Here is a 15,977-nt window from a genome sequence, read left to right on the forward strand (position 1 = left end):
ACATAAACCAACTGTGAAAAGGCTCACTGAAACAAAAGCATTTTGAGTTGTAGGAACACCAGTGATTTTGAAAATAAAAGAACAATGGGCCTAATGCTTCTTCCATTTAAGTCAATGGCAAGACTCTCATTAGACTTTAGTTGCAGGGTTAGCAGATCAGTTTGAAGTACTTACATTCAAAACAACACTATATCAACTCCTTTCAGGAAGAAAAACAAACATACAGTAGATGAAATGTCACCAGATCAGAACTATGATTCTTGGTAAAACATGCATGGAGTTGAACTCCTGGCAATGTAAAAATACAGATTCCAATTCTTTTAGGATAAAATAAGAAACTGCATTCACAGTAACATAAGCTTACACCCGGCTGTAACAACCTTGCGTGTTATAAAATACAAGGCATAAGGTGAAGGTTAAAGTCCTAGGAGACAGCATAGGCTGCTTTCACCCTGATTTCTGACTAGAAAGTCTTTTGTTCTCTGTCTCAAGCTCCAAGGTTTTTCATTTTATTTTTGTAATTCACCACGTTTTTTGCAGGGCTTTAACTACATAATGCAAATCCCTAAATATTCCTCTTTTTAAAGAAATCTCAGTAAGGAGGGAATTAATGTTAACAGGCCACATCATACCTCCTGATCAGAGTGCAGGTATGGATTGTATCCCTCCTGTGCAGAGGGGACAGTCAGCTACAGATGGCAGGCTGGAAGGGAATGGGAGGTTCCATGTTGCGGGTTAACACTGGAGGAGGGAAACAGGGCAGTATCTGGAAAAATTTTCAATTAGCAATAATCGCGCCTCAGATTAAATTACAACAATGTGAATCCCAAATCATGTTACAACTCCACCAGACATAGCAGCAGCCGGGACAGTAGTGTAGACCACCCCTCTGCAACATCGTGGTTAAAATGCTGGTAGCTAGTGGCACTTCAACAGCCTGTTGCTACACTGGTACCTGTGTACAGAAACGCAGTCTTGGACAACACTTGTGTAATTTAACCTGAGAAATACTTACTTTTAAAATAACAAAGCAAGAAACTTTATGTCGCTGATGCCGGTGGGTGTGGAGCTAGGTCACACACACACGTTCAATGGCAATGCACTTTGAGAAGAAAATGTTTCGGAGAAGGGTTGAGTGAAAAAAGTATAGTGGTTTCGCCTGCACAGCCCGCCCCGGAAACCAGCCTAGGATACTGCAGCTGCTGTGGGTTAGAGCAGGGCCGCCCAGAGGGGCAATTTGCCCCAGGTCCCGAGCCCCACAGGGGCCCCCACCAGAGTTTTTGGGGCCCCTGGAGCGGGGTCCTTCACTCGCTCCAGGGGCCCGGAAAACTCTTGCGGGGCCAGCCCAGGAGCTTCTTCTGCTCCCGGTCTTCGCCGGCGGGGGGTTCTTCCGCTCCGGGGCGGAAGGACCCCCCGCTGGCGAATTACCGCCGAAGACGGAACGGACCCGCCGCCGAGTTCAGCTCGGTCTTCGGCGGCGGCGGGGGGGGGTCCCTTCCGTTCCGGGACCCGCCGCTGAAGTGCCCCGAAGACCCGCGGCGGGAGCCCCGCTCCGCCGAAGACCGGGCTGCGCTTCGGCGGCGCCGCCGCCGCCGAAGACCCCGGGCTCCTCTGGGCGGCCCTGGGTTAGAGTGTGTTTCTTTGTCCGTCCGTGTACGTGCAGAGCGGTGTCCCCAGCGCCTGTGCTTGGCCAGCGGCTGGTCTGCGCACGGCCTGGGCCTGCGCTCACTCCGCACCAAGAGCTTCCCTAGCCCGGGAGGCGGGGCCGACCCACCCTGTCTCCGCCCCGCCGCCCGGCCCAGGGGGACTCGCTGCCGGCCCGGGCCTAGACCGCGCGCCACGGCCGGGGTTGTGCGCTCTGGCTGCGGACCGAGCGCCGGGCTAGGGAGACCAGCGGCTGGCGCTGGGCCGCATGGAGCTGCTGGCGCTGCACACGCGGCGGCGGCGGGGGGCGCTGCTCTCGCAGGAGCCGGGAGCCCCGGAGCGCGTAAGTTCCGCACGCGGAGGGAGTAGGGCGGCGCGTAGGAGTCGCCGCCGCGCCGAGGGCTCCGCGGTTTCCGGCGGCTCCGCGGGCACGTTGCCAGGCCCGCAGCGCTCTGCTGCTGCCCGGCAGATTCCCGAGCGGCGCTGGCCGCCGCTAGCTCCTGGCTGGAGCCCCGGAGACTGAGCTAGCGCTGTCAGCGCCTAGCAACTGCAAACCCCGCGCTCCCCCCTTCCGTTTACACTGGCACTACCCCAGCCCCGCCTTGGCCTTTCCAGAGAGCTCGCCAGCGGCCACGCCGATTTGAAAACCCCCCTCACTGTTATTGATGAAAGGTAGTGACGTCAGCTGTATCAGCTTCACCTCCGGCAAATCGCTTCCCCGTACCCTGACTCAGTTTCCCCAGCTGTAAAATGTGGATGATGATACTGACCTCTGTTAGCTGTGGAAACGAGTTAAAGGGATTAGTCCACCATGGACTTTTAAGTTTCCTGCAAGTTTTGATCCCTTGTGTTGAGCCTTTGGCATACATTTGGCCCTTGATAGCCACCCAGGGATGACCCTACTGAAGATGCTGCATGTAGGATAAGTTACTATATCCCATATTAACTATATGTTGTGCCCATTCTTGCAATCTTCGCTGAAGCAAATTTCATAGTTACAGCTCTTGTCCCACAGACACTTGTCCTTGTAACTTTACTCACATAGCTTCATGTGATCAAATTCCACATCTGCATATTTGCAGGACTGGAGCACAAATCAACAAGAAGCAATTTGTCTGTGTAAGAACTGCTGGTTTGAGTCCTTTACTCAAGAGAAGCCCTACAAAGAAAGTTTTTGTGATAGTACATGTACAGTAATGGGTAGGTTCTCTAGAAATTAAATGAGTATTTGTGTTATAATACAGTCATGTTCTAATTGTTAGTTGTTGCTTAACCCTGAGTAGATATTGATATGAGAGAGATTAAAGGATTGTGGGTATTTTGCTCTCAAGACACTGCAGGAGGAACAATGGAAAAGTCTCATTCATTTGGTTGTAAATGAAGTTTTTCATTGTTTAAGTAAAAAGCACTATATGGTTTGAGTGATCCATTAAAGTTAATTTGGGGCTTTCCTCCAAATGTAATAGGCTTTGGATAGGTTTCGTATAAACTAAGAAGTTACTAATAATTAAAAATGTAGTGTCTTAGTTCACCACTCATTATCCTTTTAACCTTTCTGAACTATATGCCATTAACTATTGGAATTTGAGTTTATTTGGCTGGAGTTTTGGCTGTTAGCCCCCTAGCGTTAGTACTGATATATTACTGAACTCTCTAGAGGCCCAACCCTGCATAACCTTCCACACCAATGCTTTCATGCAGAATTTAGCCCTAGCTAAAGTATTGAAGTATTTATTTGTTGTTAGCAAAATTAAAGTTAAAATTGAATTGCGTGTTTACTTTCACAAGTACAGTGATGGTTTGGTTGGACAAACACCTAATGATGAGGATTCCACAAGCTTCCAGTGCTTAACTATTTTCATAGTTAGAAAGTACATTTTCCTCTATATTTGCAAGATCTTGCTGACCTTTTCAATAAGAAAACTGGTAAAATCTGTCATTACCTCTGTCATCCTCCTTTCCCATTACATACAGGCTACCCATCCACCACTTCAAGTTAGTGGAACCTATTCAATAAAGAAGCAAACATATAATTTTTACCTCCAGATTAATTTTATAAGTCATGATGATCCCAAGCCCAAAAGCAACTTAATAGGCTCACCGTGAGAAAATCATCATTAAGGAAAGAAACAGGCCTAACAAACTGATATTTGCTGATTGGAGGAGTTCTGAACCTCTGCTCATGTCCCAGCGTGTGCAGTCACAGGCAGTAGTCAGTATCGCACAATTCTGCTAAGGGATATACATGAACATTGATAACCATTCTGTGGTGAAGCCAAAAAAGTAAAAAGCTATCAATAAATCACCATACAGATGTTGGTTAAGAACTGGCCATCCCTCCAGCTGAGCCAAGTAGACATTGCACCACTTACCATTGATTGTACATCACCTAAGACATGGGCCTTGAGTGGGGAAAACTGTACCAGTTGAATCAAAATAGTGGCTCATAGCTCCTTCCTAGATCCCATATGTTGCCCATAACACTAGCTCATAAATATCCAGCAAATAAACCATCTGAGCCCTGTAGAATGGGAGGGCAGCACACAGGTCAGCCATGAAGACAACTGGGATTGGGGACGTGTGACTCTCCTGGCTGTGTAGGCAATTCAGTCCCATAGTTCTCACAGGATGCAAGTCAACTGCACATTGGAAATGATACATCATAACCAATTATTGCCTCCTGTACTAGAAATCCATGTGTTATGTCATGTATCAGTGGGAAGGCATGCTATTAGTATTAGAGCAGTACACAAAATTTTGCAGACCTGTAGCCAGGGCTTTGGAGCAGAGCCCGGAGTTGGAGCGCGGAGCAGCTCCGGAGCAGTGGAGCTGTAGGTTTTTGCCTGGAGTTTGCTCCGGAGCACAGCTCCAAAGCCCTGTCTGTAGCACATTCCTATCAAGCAGCCAGCATGTAATATTGCTTTAAACAACACTTCTCATGGTGGGAGGAACATGCTATGGTTCTTATTCTCCTCTTCTTTTTGGTAGTGAAAGTTAGGAGTAGTTAGCTAGGTTAATTTGTATTGCAAATGAATGTCAGGATCCATGACAGCTCATCAGCCTAAACATGAGAGAATAATCTTTAGCAGTTAAGAAAAAGGACATAGTTTGCCACCCAGATGAAGCATGTTGATGCAGATACATAGCACCCTTCAGTCAGAGGAATGCAACAGGGCATACTGTAGAACAGTAATACTCAGACCTCAGTGGTTCAGGAGCCAAATTAGCAATCAGCGTTACCCAAAGGACCACAGTAGTGTGAATTCATACATACATAATATAAATAAATGAATAAATAAAATTCTCACAGGAAAAAGACTGACCAAACATTATTTTATCAGCTACAATTGGTTAATAACATAATAAAAGCATCCCGATTGGTTAATAATTAACTCACGTGCTGCATAGAGCCACAGGAGATACATTGAAGAGCCACTTGCAGCTCACAAGCCTCAGTCTGAGTATTACTGCTGTAAAACAAAAGTCATCTTCCAGATTACCAACTGCTGCCTCACGAGCACATGTCTCTACATAAGTGCTCATACCATTTTGAGGCTTGCCGTCTTTATGAATCAAGACCCTGGGAAGAACAATTGATACAAGTATTGGCTAGACTTGTATCTCCCACTCGACCATCATTCACAGCTGCACCCACAAACCATGAACCATCCCGTATGTGTTACAGAAGTGGTTGTTAAACCCATAGGATGGGAACCAATGGCTGCACATCCCCCAGTCCCAGGTTAACATCTGTCATAAGCCAAGAGTCATAGTGTATTAACCTACATATGACTATGATGTACATTAACACAGCTGCTTCCACAGTGCTAACATATTTGGATGTGCAAAACCTTCCAGTCACTAAAACATACACTGAACAGGCACACAGACCATTTAGATACATCATCTCTGAAAATGTCCATAGGATGATATACTTCTAGCAGCCATGTTGCCCATGGTGGCAGTGCTGTGACATGGGCAGTGTAAATGCTTTATCGCCGGGGGAGAGCTCTCCCAGCAATAAAAAAACCCCACCCTGAATGAGCTTTATCGGCTCCAGGCAATAAAGCGTTGTCTATACTGGCGCTTTTCAGTGCTATAACTTTTGTTGCTCGGGGCGGGTTGCACACCCCTGAACAACTAAAGTTTTAGTGCTGAAAGTGGCAGTGTAGACACAGCCTAAATGGTATTGATGAACAAATAGCCACACTTTAGTTGGTATTCTGCCTTATTACCAGTTGGCAATACTAACAGTATTCACTTGCTACTGTCCTACTTCTGAAATGTCTCATGCAGAGAGTCTGTTAGGAGTTTATTGTTGCATTCTCAGGATAAAAGTTTTAAGCTTGAATGAGTTCATTTCTCTAACCAAATTCATTCCAAGAAGGTGTCCCTTACCACCTAGCTTGTAAGCATTTTTCTTTATAGTGAGTGCCAGGGCATTCACTTTGGGGAAATTAACAGGAGCCTCAAGACAACTTGTGTTGGTGCTCATATGCTCTTACTCCATTGGTTTATCATGCCTGTTTGAGTGTGACATGAGCAAAAACCTATCTAGTTAGAGGCTAACCTTGTCCATCAGAGAAATACCATTTACTGGTAAGAAAATAAAAGTCTGTTAGTGACCTCTTGCTTTCAAACCCTGTCTGACTATAAGTGAGTAGAATGCATAAGAAAGAAAGAACTTTTTTTTGTTCCTTTTTGAGGTTACACAGACAGATAATGACTTGTCCTGGCTCAGGCATTGTAGTTTGTCCATGTGCAGTGACAAATAAGTTAGAGAGACCATTTTTCAGAGAGGAGATAAAATTATCCTCTCAGATCCACATGCCAGATCCCAACTTGAATATTCTGCTCTCTCTTTCCTGTAAGAGATCCTTGCATCTAGAGAGCAAGTTACTAGTCACAATCCGAAAGGAGAATTTTCCTCTAAAGGAGAAAATTAGGAGCCACTCATGATTGCAGCACAGGTGTTCTATAAGCCAAGGAAGTGGAACCTGGTTTCTGTTTTAGACTTAAACTAATAGTAGAAGCCTTAAGATTACCACTAGTATTAATGCTGGGAAACTGGTCTTGTTTTATAATTTGCAGAGTATTATACATACTTTGTTTTTAAACAGCAAAACTCTTTCCTTTTAGGTTCCTTCTAACATGGAATCTTTGGGCCTGACTGTGGCTATTAAATTGCTGCCTACAAAGAGTGTAGTGTTCATCTACACGGTTCTAGCCGGATCTGCTGGAGGCATCATTCTTGTGGCAATTAGTACCCTAGGGAGCCCAGAGGAAACTCAAACACTGACATCCTTTCAAAGGTCATGGTGGGCATTCTGCTGCAGAGGAGGAAAGGTGCCATAATACTGTCCTCTCTGGAAATCCTAGCACCACTTTGGATACTAGCTTTCCTCATTCTTTGTACTCTAAGTGCAAAAAGATAGTTGCTAGCTTCCTGTGCAGGGGGAAGATTCCTTGTGTCCTCTCTTCTCTCCTTCTTGTCTCATCTTAGCCTCCCTCACACTCCTTTGCACATTATTCGTCTATATGGTTCCCTTTTCTATGTTTAGGTAATTCTTCCTGTATATTACAGGAGCTTGACTTAAGATAGAGCTCTAATTTTTGAGAGATTCCTTATTAACTTTGTATTAATTTCCAGGTACTTTGACTTGAAGGTTAGCAAAGGGCTCCGCGTTTTCTAAGACTGCACGTTGGGAGCCTGTTTTGTACATACTTGCTGTCATCCAGCTGGAGGACAGGCTGAGATATACTATAAACAAAAGATAAAACAAAACAACTGCCAGTGTGGTTATTAGTATATACAGGAGAAAAATGTTTGGCAAAGAGAGAAAAAACGACAATAGGAATAAGCACTTGACACTGAAGCTTGTAAATCTTTGTGTGTGTGTATTTAAAATTATAAGAAAGCAGTTGACAGTCTCTCAAAACCATCTGCAATTGCATTTAGCTTAGTTAATTTTTCATATTAGTTCTTGCATCACTTGTATCACCCTTTCATGATCAGTGTATTCTACAAAGCCAGGAAATAAACTTGTGGCAACTTCACCAGTACTCAAGGGGAAGAGTGATTTATCTGGAAACCCTCCCCTTTCTCCTCCAAACACTCACACATACTTTGCTCCTAAAAAGATAGGTTGGTGTGTATCTTCTCTGTAGAATGATCTGTTCTTTTCTGTCTTTCCTAGGATAGAATGTGACCATTTGTTTCTTGTCTTGAGCCCTGGACCCACATTGGATATAGTGCATAAAGTGATCATTAGATTGAGTTTACCATTCCTGGTAAATAAAGGGTCATTCTGATGTAGTCTTGCCTAGTGGAAACTAGACTTTCTGAACAACTGACCTGTTGGACCTTATTAATTGTAAACTTAATAGATCTTGCATTAACTGGGTTCTGTCCACAGTCAGAATTGATTTATTGGTTTATTGTTCTTCTTCCCGGAAATGATGCTTTGCTGTCATAGGATTTCAGTATAGTTTAACCTTCTCTGCAGCCAGCCTCTCTAGAAACTTCAAGTTCTCTTGGCATCAGTATAAGATTTTGTCAGCCAACTACTCTGTATGCTAAATTTCTCTCACTGATATTAAGTATCTTAAACCCAAAAAACAATACCTTGAATTTATTTTTGATAAGCCAAATTTCTTATGATGCATAGCAGTAAATCACTTTTTCCTTTTAACCTTCATCTCATACATCTTGTTAGTTATGTTGCTGTACTGGTATACCATAGCTTTTAATAAAGGACAAATTCTACAACAACAAAAGGGAGAGGATGTTTTCCCAGTGGAGGGAAGCCTGTCTTTAGAGGACCTTCTCAGACTATGTTATTATATTATTCACTTTCTGAGTACAATACATATTTTACTTTTTGATTTACTTCCCTTACAAATATGCTTTATTCCTCAGTAGTTTTCTTGTTTCAACTGTTCTCCACAGAGGTTCCTGGCATATTGATCCATTTTATTTTTACATAACAGGATTTTTTTATACATATTTAAATTTTAAATTTAGTTTCTATGCTTCAGGAGTCTGGTTAGTTTGCTGGCAAGTCATCTGCTGCCAATGAAGTTCTTATGCTACTGGGAGAGAAAGAATATTTCACTTGACATTCATTGTGAAGATTGACTCTGTCAATAGACAGTATTGGGATCTGCAAAGCAATCTATGCTAGTGAACCAATATGTAACACTGATCAACACTGGGGTACAAAGAGAAAAATGAAGAATATTATACCATGATACCACATATTAAAATGTTGCTATTCCTAAAAACAACGTTGGTTCAAAAAGATATTAGAGGAAATTTTCAAAGCTAAATTATTTAGAAGCCTAAATCCTATTTTCAAAGGTGATTTAGAGATTCTGGAGCCTAAGTCTCATTGAAAGTCAATGGCACTTAGGATCTGGAATGCCTAAGTCATTTTTGAAAGTGGGACTTAGATGCTTTTGAAATTTTTACCCATCCTCATCTTATTCTGTAAAGCCCCTCAATATAATCGGGCTATGGACATTTTGCACACTTGAGAATTGAACTCAAGATTTGTTACAGGTTTTCAGTATTTTTTTTTAAATTGCAGTGGACTGTGCTTTATGAGGATAGGTAAATACTACTTTTTATTCTTTTAGAAACGAGTATGCAAGAGTTTAGAGACTGTTCCAAACGAGAGTGATTTTTGCCACCAATTAAATGAATGTGCTATGGATTACTGGAGTATGGAGCTGGATTCAAAACAGAAAGATACCACAGAACAATTTATTCCTCGGACTCCTAAGGAAAAGCCAAATTCAGTGGTATGTTTACATCGCCAACAATAACTATTTATTAGTAGAACATGTTTAAAATACATTTTATAATAAAATCGCAAATAATTGCTTTTTTGTGAGAGTTTTGTGTATGTTTTTGTTAGATTTTTCAAAATCATGGAAGCAAAGGTACTGCCCAGCCTTGCCCAAGATGTATTGCAGGAGAATCTGTAAGTATATTAACCTTCTTACTGTGACATAAAAGATGGACTTGTTCTTAAATATTAGATCCATAAAACATAAAGTTAATAAAAATCGCAATTACATTTCTCAGGAATAAAGCATGTAAATAAAAAAGGCAGATTGATTTAGTTTTTCCGAGGTATGCTAGCAGAGTACAAACTAATATGTTTCCAGCATCAGGTTGAAAATATAGAGATTGCAAACATATTTTTCAAATTCGCTCTAAAAAGCAGTTTACTGAAGTAACTGAATGCTTTTTAAAGTAAAAATAATACCTAATCTCCTCTTTTCCACTGGTATTTCTCATTAAGATTATTAAGAAAAGAAAAGTAGAGCCCCTGAACATTTTATTCATATTTTTAGTAGGTACCCGCTTACTATTTTTAGCTATTGTGCTGAATATTCCAGCAATGGTGTGATGCTTTGGGGGTTCACACAGGCCAGTAAGGCATTCTGTCACCTCCTGCCCTGTAACCTTGGGTGCCTCTGTGCTATGCAGCTTTGGCTCAGAGTCTTGACACCTGCAACATGCTCACAGCACCATGGTCTCCCTTGGCCAGCCCAGTTACTCCTTGCAGGGTGACCCCAACAACCCTTGCAGTTCAAGTCTCCCCAAAACCATTTCTCTCTTACTGGATATTCACAGAGGCAACACTGAGTTCTCTGCCTCCAAAGAACCAGTACACACAACACCTCGTTAGATCAGCTGGGGTGATACCCAGTACCACCATATTACCCAAACACAGATGGTGTGTAGTAAAACTAAGAATATGTTTCTTAAGAAAGAGCATAGGTTTAAGTGATTTCAAGCAAGAGTGAAAGAAATATGAAAGGGTTACTAACAAAAACATCGTGCTCTCTAGTGTCTAAAACTTAATTCTAGCAAAGTATAGCTTTGTCTAACAGTTTTTTTAAACTCACACCGAGTTGTCAGCATTCTCCAGCCTGTTTAGCAGGACCCATCTTTCATAAATACAAAGCGCTGGCTTCTTTGTTCTCTCAGCTGATGGACACCCCAAAGTCTTTCAGCAGTTCCTTATGTCACCAAAGTTTATCTTTGTCTTCAGGGTCAGGAAGCCCTCCTCGGGACTCAGCTTTCTGTGTCCACCAGGGAGCCCTTGCCATCTTAATTTTGCAGTCCCCTCTGATTTACAATGCAAATGATCGTGATAGAATCTGCATTGCAAATGAATGGCCCAGTTGTCCTTGTCTCTGGTCACACCTGGCTTGATTTGCAGTTGAGCCAAAGAGATGTTTGCCTTTCTTCTTTGTGTGGGGGTGGGAGAAATTGTTTTGCCTCCTTTGTCTGTTTACAGACTATGAAAAATATAAGAGAGTATCCATAGTTTTAAAAACAGCATTGTAACATTTCACAGTGATATTAATGTCCAGTTTATTAATTTTCAAATGATATTACAAGACACCTTTTAAATAAATATAGTAGAACTTCAGAGTTATGAACACCAGAGTTACAAACTGACCGGTTAACCACACACTTCATTTTGACCCGAAGTATACAGTCAGGCAGCGGCAGAGAGACACACACACAAAAGGCAAATACATACAGTACTATGTTAAATGTAAACTACTAAAAAAAAATAAAGGCAAAGTTTAAAAAAAAATTTGACAAGGTAAAAAAACTGTTTCTGTGCTTGTTTCATTTAAATTAAGATGGCTAAAAGCAGCATTTTTCTTCTGCATAGTAAAGTTTCAAGTCTATATTCAGTTGTAAACTTCTGAAAGATCAACCATAATATTTTGTTCAGACTTATGAACATTTCAGAGTTACAAACAACCTCCATTCGAGATGTTCGTAACTCTGAGGTTCTCCTGTATCATGACAACAGTGTGAGAAATTTACTGTTACATACGAGGGAGGCCCTAGCCATCTAGCATTGGGGTGCTCTTAGGGTCACAGATGAGCAAAAGAGGAAGTGCTGTCTCTACAGTGTCATTTCCTACCAGATCCCTCAGGAGATTTACCATTTTTAAAATGGTTTTCAGAATTACAAGTGCCAGCATTAGTGTTAATAAGATTCTTCAGTTTTAATGTGAAACTAATTTTTGATGAATTACACAGTTGCAAATTAGTACTGGAATATATTATACCCAGCTTTACGTAATATTTGTGTATACCTCTTAATTTCAAATAACTTTATTTCAAATAATTTCTATTTGGCAGTAGTAGTAGAAATGAAATAGTCTTGTGCTTCTCTTCATTACATTTTACATCAGTAAATGTAAGAACACATTCATGAGCCAAAGGAAAAAAGAAAAAAAAAAACCCTTGCCAGATAAAATTCAACCCTTGTGTAAGTGGTTGCATCTATGAAAGTCTAATACCATGGATGATCTGTTCATGTTGTTCTTAAATTTAGAGCATTCAGTAGACATATCTGATAGTGGAAAAGAGAGTTTTCTTTATCCTAGTCTATTTTTATAGCTCTAGTTTTCCTATATAGGAACACCACAATTCCAAAATGGAAGATTTATTTCCCACTGTATATTTCAGCTTGCAAAACATAAGAATTTCAAATTATAGCTTTACGGGGCTTCTCTTTTACTCTTGTAGGTAGGTTTGCCCACCCCAGAATGGATAAATACTTTTCCTAGTTAAAGCAGAGCAATTTTAAAAATGTCTGGGTCAAGTGAAACTATAATGTCTTCAATGTGCCATCAGGCGATTAGGAACAAAAGCATTTGTCCATGCTTGATACAGGAGATCATATTGCCAGTGGAAGCAGAGGTCAAGGATTAAAATGTAATGGGTTTGACATGGATTACTTAAAGATCAGCATGTATAGACTCACTCATTACATCCTGTTTGACTAATTAGCTACTTCTGGCCAACAACATAAGAGAAGAAAATATGTGTATTTTGATCAATTGATCAGGAACCAAATTGGTACATTATTTTCATTCACAAAACAATTTTAAATTGCAGTGTATCAGACTACAGTATAAAGCCTAGCAAAAGTGTTACTAGCTCAGCTAACTAGTAACTTTCTGCAGAGTTCAAATTTCACCTTAAAAGATTTAAAGGATTGTCATTCACAGAGATCCAATTTTGATACCTTTCAAAATAATTACTCTGGAAATAGCACTCCAATATCTGGCTGTAACAAGGAGGAGGAGCCCAGACGTGGGAAGGGATAAAGCATGCCTCTATTGGTTTTACAAGGAACAACATAAGATATTATGTGTTAAAGTCACATAAGAAGCTGTACATTCTACAGTTAAAGCGGAGTACAAGTGAATTAAAGTAAAATATGGCAGCTAGATTGGGGTAAATCAGATTGTGGTTGTGGTTAGTGGTGGACCTTTTATAAGCGCTGTTTTTTGCACTGGGAAATCCTGATTTTATGGAGTTTTGGAGGAATGTAAAGAACTTGACTAACATCAGCAATTCATGAATACTTCCACTTTTAGGTCTGCACTTAAAAGTGTAGAGAGGACAGGATTCAAGCTTAAACTGGTTAGCTAATACAGGAAGAGGCAAGGTAAAAATTATATTTAAATACTGTACTGTGAAAAAATGCAACTGTATTAAACTAGTACTGGGGGTGGAGTGAGGAGAAGTTTTTATTTCAACATTTACTACTTTTAAGCATTCACTGGACCAAATTTTGCATGTGGGAGAAGGAAGGTGGGGTGGGAATGCACAGATGAAAAATGTTTTGAGATAAATTTCCAATCTTGTTTGAATTACTTTTAAGAAAAATCCTTTCTATAAGGCGACACAGTGTGAGAGGGTCATTTTTGTTTGATCTGTGTGTAAAATATCTACCCACAAATAGTTTATTTAGTCATGTAAAAATGTATACATAAAAATGCACAAGATAATGTAAAATAAGTCCCCAGCGAGAAAATAAACCCTTATCCTGCTTGGACTGTGCTAATATATTTTATATTTAATCAAAAGTATGATTTCTAACATGCTAACAGTTACCAATGAGATGTTAAAATTGTTGGTATATTGTATGCAATTCTGTTTTATACTTTTTTGCATACATAACATTTTAACCTGACATATGAAAGTCTTATCCAAAATAGAACCATGTTATCAATAAAAATTAAATTGAAAAACTTCCTTGATTATCCAGATTGATTCAGTGTCCGCTATGTCATTCAGATGATCAAGGTATGATGCTTTTAGTTGTACACTGTCTATTTCTCTTTGACCAAAGAGTTTCACTGCACAATGACAAAAATGCTGCACCAGTTTTAAATTAGGTTTTGTTTTGTTTTGTGACGTGTGAAACTTTGTCATTTCAGGGACACTTCAACCATATTATGGGCTTCTAGAAGAAGAGAGCCTGCAAACCAGCAATGTTCAGTTTCTGTTTTTAAAACATAAGAACATGCATGTGGAAATGCCGTACAGCTGGATTTCTGTACACACCCTTTCAATTAATGTGGATCTAGATTTATTATACATTATGTAAAATTTTGTGCGTTATGTTGTATTTTGAATACAAAAATCCATATTCCTTTGTTTTTATAGTTTAAGAAGTTATTAGTTCAAATAACTTCCATCTTGATCCTTCCTTCCTACTTCCTCCCCAGGGCCCGTCATGCAGGCTAGTGTTTCATTCAGACATAGGTGTTTTTAGTAGTGGGTAAAGAAAGTCACGAAAGTAGGTCTGATTTTGCTTTGTTATAAGAGTTTAGTTAGCCCAGTGTTGGTCCAATCCTGCAAACCCGTAGTCCTCTTGCTCCACTTTCTGTTCCTTTTGGGCACCTATTGGGACACTAGTACTGACCATCCTTGTGCTCAGATGAGAACAGGGACTGCATTTGTGGCCCAGCTTTTTCTAGAAGCCCGTACAGAGTGACAAAGCAGAGGTTCTCTTTACACACACACACAGAGCCCTTGTACGCCTGCACAGAGGCCAATAACAATCTGGTCTTAAGCTTGCACTTCTTTGTTACTCACCAAAAACATATCCCCCATCCATTTTGAAGAACTTTCCACTTGTTTATAAATGAACACAGTTTTACACACACACCTATCTCTGAAAGAGAAATACTATTTTTGCAACGTTCCAGCATGTGAAATTGAATGGTAGCACCTGTGCTATGCAGTTCCCTGTTCAAAGCTGCCAAGGACACAACCAGTTTGCCACTGTTTGCCTCTAGTAGGGAAGACTCACTTGTTTTCCAGTTGTTGGTTTGGTTTTTGGATCTTGGCCACTGCTGAAATTGTTTGAACATTATTTTAAATCTCTATTTCTTGGCAGTATTAATTATTTATATTTCATTTTTATCATTTATAATAAAAAGTTTTCAGGAAATCTAAGATAGGGCTCAATAATGCCAGCAGAGTGAGGATGAGGGGTAGGTGCACTGGCCATGGGGTTGCTCTGGGAGGAATTCACTAGTAGAAGGTTCTGGAGCAGAGGAGGTATACCCAGAATATTGGGCTCCTGCCTGGGAGGCTGATAGGCATAGGGCCCAAACTCTTTCAACTCTCTTTTGCTGTTTCATACCCCAGAAGGTGCACACAGAGAAATCTCTGAGCTACAGTTGTGCCTCGCTGCTGCTCAAGGGAGGGCTTTCTTTAAGCAGCCAATCAAACAGTTTAGCCCAAAACAAAGATTATGGGCCAGATCTTTCACTCTAGTTAACCTATGATCAACACAGGACCCAAAGGCCTGGTCTACACTACGGGGGAGGGTGGGTGTCGAACTAAGGTACGCGACTTCAGCTACGCGAATAGCGTAGCTGAAGTCGAACTACCTTAGTTCGAATTTCCTACCTGTCCAGACGCCGCGGGATCGAACTCCGCGGCTCCCCCGTCGACTCCGCCACCGCTGTTTGCGATGGTGGAGTTCCGGAGTCGGCGGGAGCACATTCGGAGTTCGAACTATCGCGTCTAGATTAGACGCGATAGTTCGAACTCCGAGAAGTCGAACTCTCCGCGTCGACCCGGCGGGTAAGTATGGACCTACCCAAAGAGGCAGTAGGGCAGAGTTGGCATTGGCACAGTATTCTGCCTCTGCAGTTCTGGGAGCATCCAGGGACCAGTTCAACTCTCAGAGCAACTTAGAACTGCAGCCCTGAAGCCCAAGTACACCAGGCTGGTATTAGCCCTCTAAGGGCTAGTATACAGCCAGGGATTGACAGGACACAAGACATTCAAACCAAGTCCCCTTCAATCTGCTAGAATGCCCTTTGTGTTGGGTGGAGGTAGAAGGAGCAGGTGGTGTAGGGCTGGCTGTTTCTTAAAAATATATTAATCTTAAATGAATTGATATCACATTGATGGACAGACACCATCTAAAAAGCAAAGGCAGATAGGCAATAAGCATGACTAGGCATGAGTTTCTCTGCAA

The 15,977-nt window shown here is 41.3% G+C and overlaps 1 protein-coding gene across 2 annotated transcripts; it reads left to right on the forward strand.

The window, feature by feature from the left end:
* The first annotated feature begins 1,659 nt into the window (after nucleotides 1-1,659).
* Nucleotides 1,660-15,358, forward strand: C7H10orf143 (chromosome 7 C10orf143 homolog). Of its 2 annotated transcripts, XR_006581140.1 has the most exons (5): nucleotides 1,660-1,987; nucleotides 9,283-9,447; nucleotides 9,564-9,629; nucleotides 13,072-13,142; nucleotides 13,918-15,358. XR_006581140.1 is itself a non-coding variant. In XM_045024797.1 (4 exons), the coding sequence occupies exons 1-4, from the start codon at nucleotides 1,913-1,915 to the stop codon at nucleotides 13,945-13,947; spliced, it is 336 nt and encodes a 111-aa protein (XP_044880732.1). In that variant the 5' UTR covers nucleotides 1,660-1,912; the 3' UTR covers nucleotides 13,948-15,358. The 2 variants fall into 2 exon arrangements, 1 of the variants encoding a protein (XP_044880732.1); XM_045024797.1 differs by lacking the exon at nucleotides 13,072-13,142.
* The last annotated feature ends 619 nt before the right edge of the window (nucleotides 15,359-15,977 follow it).

Source organism: Mauremys mutica, chromosome 7, assembly GCF_020497125.1.
Source record: "Mauremys mutica isolate MM-2020 ecotype Southern chromosome 7, ASM2049712v1, whole genome shotgun sequence".
Taxonomy (NCBI): Eukaryota; Metazoa; Chordata; order Testudines; family Geoemydidae; genus Mauremys; species Mauremys mutica.

Coding starts and splice junctions, on each gene's coding strand:
- C7H10orf143 (XM_045024797.1), top strand. CDS start 1,913: ATGGAGCTGCTGGCGCTGCACACGCGGCGGCGGCGGGGGGCGCTGCTC. Junction 9,448..9,563: donor AGGAAAAGCCAAATTCAGTG/GTATGTTTACAT, acceptor TGTTTTTGTTAG/ATTTTTCAAAATCATGGAAG. Junction 9,630..13,917: donor GATGTATTGCAGGAGAATCT/GTAAGTATATTA, acceptor TTGTCATTTCAG/GGACACTTCAACCATATTAT.